General features: G+C 39.6%; 1 protein-coding gene across 3 annotated transcripts in view; it reads left to right on the forward strand.

Moving 5' to 3' along the window:
- gas7a (growth arrest-specific 7a) overlaps positions 1-4368 on the forward strand; it is a 19407-nt gene that overhangs the window by 6522 nt on the left and 8517 nt on the right. For all 3 annotated transcript variants that reach the window (XM_024272966.1, XM_024272967.1, XM_024272968.1), the window contains 2 exons: positions 1545-1634; positions 3820-3935. In XM_024272966.1, the coding sequence (XP_024128734.1) occupies positions 1545-1634; positions 3820-3935 (206 nt within the window). The remainder of the gene's footprint in view (positions 1-1544; positions 1635-3819; positions 3936-4368) is intronic.

The following is a 4368-nucleotide window of genomic DNA, read 5'->3' on the forward strand; positions in this document are numbered from 1 at the left end:
AAGCACTACTCAGGAATGATTACCTGGTTCAATCAGAGCAGGGGTCACCAACCTTTTCTGAAACCTAAAGCTCCTTCATGGTTACTGAGTCATACGAAGGGTTACCAGTTTGAAATAACACATCTGCTTAGTCTGCCTTTAGTTATACATTATTAGTAATAAATAATGACACTCCTCTATGTGAAGACACTGATTTAACACCATAATTATCAACAATGACAACAAGCTAGAAAACAGATATCAATATTCAGCACTTTGTTAATCTCAGTAGTTGTTACATTTTCAGATGATCATTTCATGGGAAAAATGTCCCATTTTCACTATGTTGTTCCATGTTTATCAATTATGTAATGATAAAGAAAAATAAACGTACACATTCTTAAACAAATCTCGTTACATTTTGAACAAATGATGAAATCTGCAGCATTTTTAACTAAATTAATGATCTTTGAGCTGGAGTAGGTCAGAGGTCACCTAAACCTATCTAAAGTTTATGTATAATTAACATATTTTTAAGACGTTTTAATTTTTAAATCCATGTAAATGCAAGTGTAATTGAAAAACAGAATAAAATTGATTTTAGACGCAACTTGCGAGTGAGTTGTGCTATTTTTAGAAGAGACCTGAGGACAACTCGTGTGGTCCTTGGAGCCACCAGGTTGGTGACCCCTGAATTAGTGAATGCCAGAGCAAGGTTTGCTGAGGAATATGCATGAATGGGGCCCTGGGGGCCTGGAGTCACCCATCTCTGGTCTAGCCCCTCTTGTGTTTAGAATGCTGTAATAGTGGTCATATCTTTCGAAACTGCAATTTTCTGGACCACGTTTGCTCTACCATCGCGTATTCTAATCGTTTGAAATAAGTATAAGTTAAATAGCACACAATTAGGCGTAAAATTCCAATCACGGATGATGTAATCAGCCTGAGCCACCTGAGTGATTTTAGATTGCTATAAATCAGACAGAGATGTCATGAAAATGTCGTGGGTGTGGTTATTGTGAAGTATTTATAAGGAGAATGGTAGCTTCACACACTTGTGTGATGCGGTTGTCCAGTGTCCTTACCCTAGTGGTTAGTGAGGTATGACTACTGGCTCCTTAATGACCGTGCACAAATGCTGCACTCATGGAAAGTAAGTATCCGTATGATGTTTACAGAAACTACACTATGATTGTCTCATTTGCTCATTTCTAACAGTCAGGCTGCAGCAAGGAGTGTGCACGTATCACATGAACAGCACTAATGGACTCTTTGTTGAGTTTGCAGGATTTGAGGAGATTGAAAAATGAAAAATCTGTACAACCCGTCTCCATCTCACCTACTTCCCCCGTACTTACCTTATGTGCTGTATAAGTGACTTGTCGCCCGCAGCATACCCATAGAAAATGTGTAAGAAACATTACCCTCTATGATCTTGATACTTCAACAACAGGTTTGCCTTTTTTTTGCCCCCAGCCAGCCCAAATCCACATGTAAGGGCAGGTGTGACTGCAGCATTAAATCACCTTGTTGATCCTCACCTTCTTGTTCTGCGTTTCCTTTAGATCAACTGTGTGACGTTTCCTCTGCCTGGAGAAGGTCCGGAGCAGCAGCTGCTCAAACCAGACGAATGGAGCTACTGCGACTATTTCTGGGTGAGTTTCAGAACGCCAGACCTTTAAAAACGTCGTGCAGGGTCTGATATTCAGATAAAATAGCTTGAGAGTAGACTTGAACCAACCGGAGTCTCCGGTTCACCATAAAAAAGATTGAATAAAACTTTACATTTTTTGTCATTTTATTTTTCCAGGATATTCTCAAATTCTTCCTCAGTTTCAGAGTCTACTCCTGATTTTGCTGGAACTCCAATTGTCACATTCTAAAAAGGTCTTTAATAACAAAGTTGCTTCAGTTGCTTGAACCTCCGTTAAACCTTCAACATTTAGTTATGCAAAGAAATGCAGGATAACTTTAAAAGCGGCAGTGAGACTGACTGAGACACAAATCTTTCAGAAAAGACTCCCAACCTTCTGTTAGATTCAGAACAGACATATTTATTGGAAACTCCTGAAACTGGAACGTCTCCAACTTCTAGAAGACTGTTGTTTTTCCAGCATTATGGCGTTCAGATCTTCACAAATAGATACATCAGAAGAAATCTAAGAAGGTTTTTCAACTTTTGTACAAACATTTGTTCTGAGCTTCCGAGTAGCATCAGATGAATCAATACACAGGAGCTGTGTTTCCATTAAACATATGTGCAATACTTTATCAAAATTCCAAAAATGTCCCAAAGATATAATGTTGCAATTTACACTGTTTCCATTAAATCATAATCATGCGAATAAACACAAACCAACAGCGACAGATGTGAACAATACTTTGATTTACAGCAGATACATTCACATTCCTGCCACGGCACCAGCGCTCACCATCATCTATCAAAGGAGACGTCGGCGTCTTATTCAGGCCGTGGAGCGGCGAGCTACATGGGAGCAGCTACAGATGAAGGAATTCTGGGAAATTGTGGTTTTACAGAGGAGCTGTGGATCCAACAATTCTGCATTTAATTAGAAAAAGTGTTTCCGTTGCCGTTTTGCGAAATATGTCCTCAAAAACCACATCCTCCAAGCGCAAATACTTTTTTCAATAAATGCGAGCTTTTCTGAAATTGACGTGTTTCCATTTGTCAAATGTATTAATAAAAATCTAATTTGCACAATTTCATAGTCAATGGAAACGCAGCTAAACTGTATCACAGAGACAGAAGTACCGCTGAAAGCGTCCATCATTCAGTTCCTGCAGTAGACGGTGAAGCTCACTGTACCAGCAGAGTCTGGATTTTTTTATTTCATTTTATGATAAAGAAAAATGTTCTGGCATTCTGGGTTTTTGTGGCTCAAGCCTGGATTTGTTCCAACATCTCCTTCAGAGTTGGAGGTTCCACACTCCTGATGTGGATGGGCAGGAGTCACTCGACCAAATTATTCTCAGAGAAGAAGTGTTTTTAGAAATATTCTCCTCAGTGATTTAGATCATGTCAATGCGTAGAAATCTTCGTCAGCTCAGCTGTTTAAAGGCTTTGCTGTGGCAAGTACGGTGGCCCAGAAGGAACACGCCAAACGGCCTCTGGCTGCTTGTGATCTTTGGTGAACAGAATGAGATACTGTGAGTTTTAGGAAATATTTGAAAACTAAGATGTTTCTTGTAGAAATGTATCAACAAGTTTTTAAGGATTTTAAAGATAAATGATGCTGTGCATTAATTTTACAGTTTTATATTTGTGTTTTTCTGATTCTTTTCAATTTTACACAGTTGTAAAATAAGAATGTTGTTCTTGATGAGTCCTGCCTGGATAATAAATGTTAAATAAGTGAATAAATTAAGGTTTAAAGACTCAGATTCAGATCAGGACAGATAAAAATAGCTGATTTTGATATTGCAAAACAAAAATCTCATTTTATCTGAATCTTTCATTAAAAATGTGCATCAAAACTTGTATAATTTTTACTTAAAAGCCCCAAAACTCTCTCATAAGATTCAGCTGTAGTGGATCTTTGTCATCAGCTTTGAAGCCTCGCGTGCTTCACTGAAGCAGCTCGTCTGCCGGTTTGTGTTGTGATGTTTTCACGAGTCTGACTGCTGCGTCGCTGCCGGCACACGCTTCTGTCCGTGTTCTCCGCCGACACTCACGAGCTCCAAACCACACGTCCGTCAGGCGCTGACGCATCAACGCCAACGCGCGCCCTCCTCAACATGCATGGATTCATGCACACAGCATGACTGACTGACTCACCCCCCCGAGCTGATTGAGCTGATCGAAGCGCTCCTCTTCCGCAGGCCGACAAAAAGGACCCGCAGGGGGCCACCTCGCTGCCGGGCTTCGAGGTTCTTCTGCAGAAGCAGCTGAAGGGGAAGCAGATGCAGAAGGAGATGTCGGAGTTTGTTCATGAGAGGTAAGAGGTGGAAGTAGATTTTTTATGACGGTAGCATGCCCCCCCATGAGACAATCCATCTTTGACGTGATTTATGACAGCCAAGCATTCAGTTCTTGATAAAGATCCATTCATATTGAGACTCTGGACACAGAAGAATCACCTGCGCTTGATGGATCTGGTGTCTCTACGGGATTTTCCATGCAGCTTCCATTTGTCCTTCACTCATCTTCATCCTCTCCTTCAGAAGATTTATTCTGCTCATCTTCATTCTCACTTTGGACAAATAAATTATAAAATAAATTATAAACATCTGATTCTTTTTTCTCTGCACTCTTTTTTTATTTACATTTTTATTTGAAATAATTTGCTGCTTTATTTCCAAATGTATCCATTTAATTTTTTTATCTTGAACTAAATTTATATTGAATTAAACGGACCAATCACAATACAG

This window comes from Oryzias melastigma, linkage group LG8 (genome assembly GCF_002922805.2).
Source record: "Oryzias melastigma strain HK-1 linkage group LG8, ASM292280v2, whole genome shotgun sequence".
NCBI lineage: Eukaryota > Metazoa > Chordata > Actinopteri > Beloniformes > Adrianichthyidae > Oryzias > Oryzias melastigma.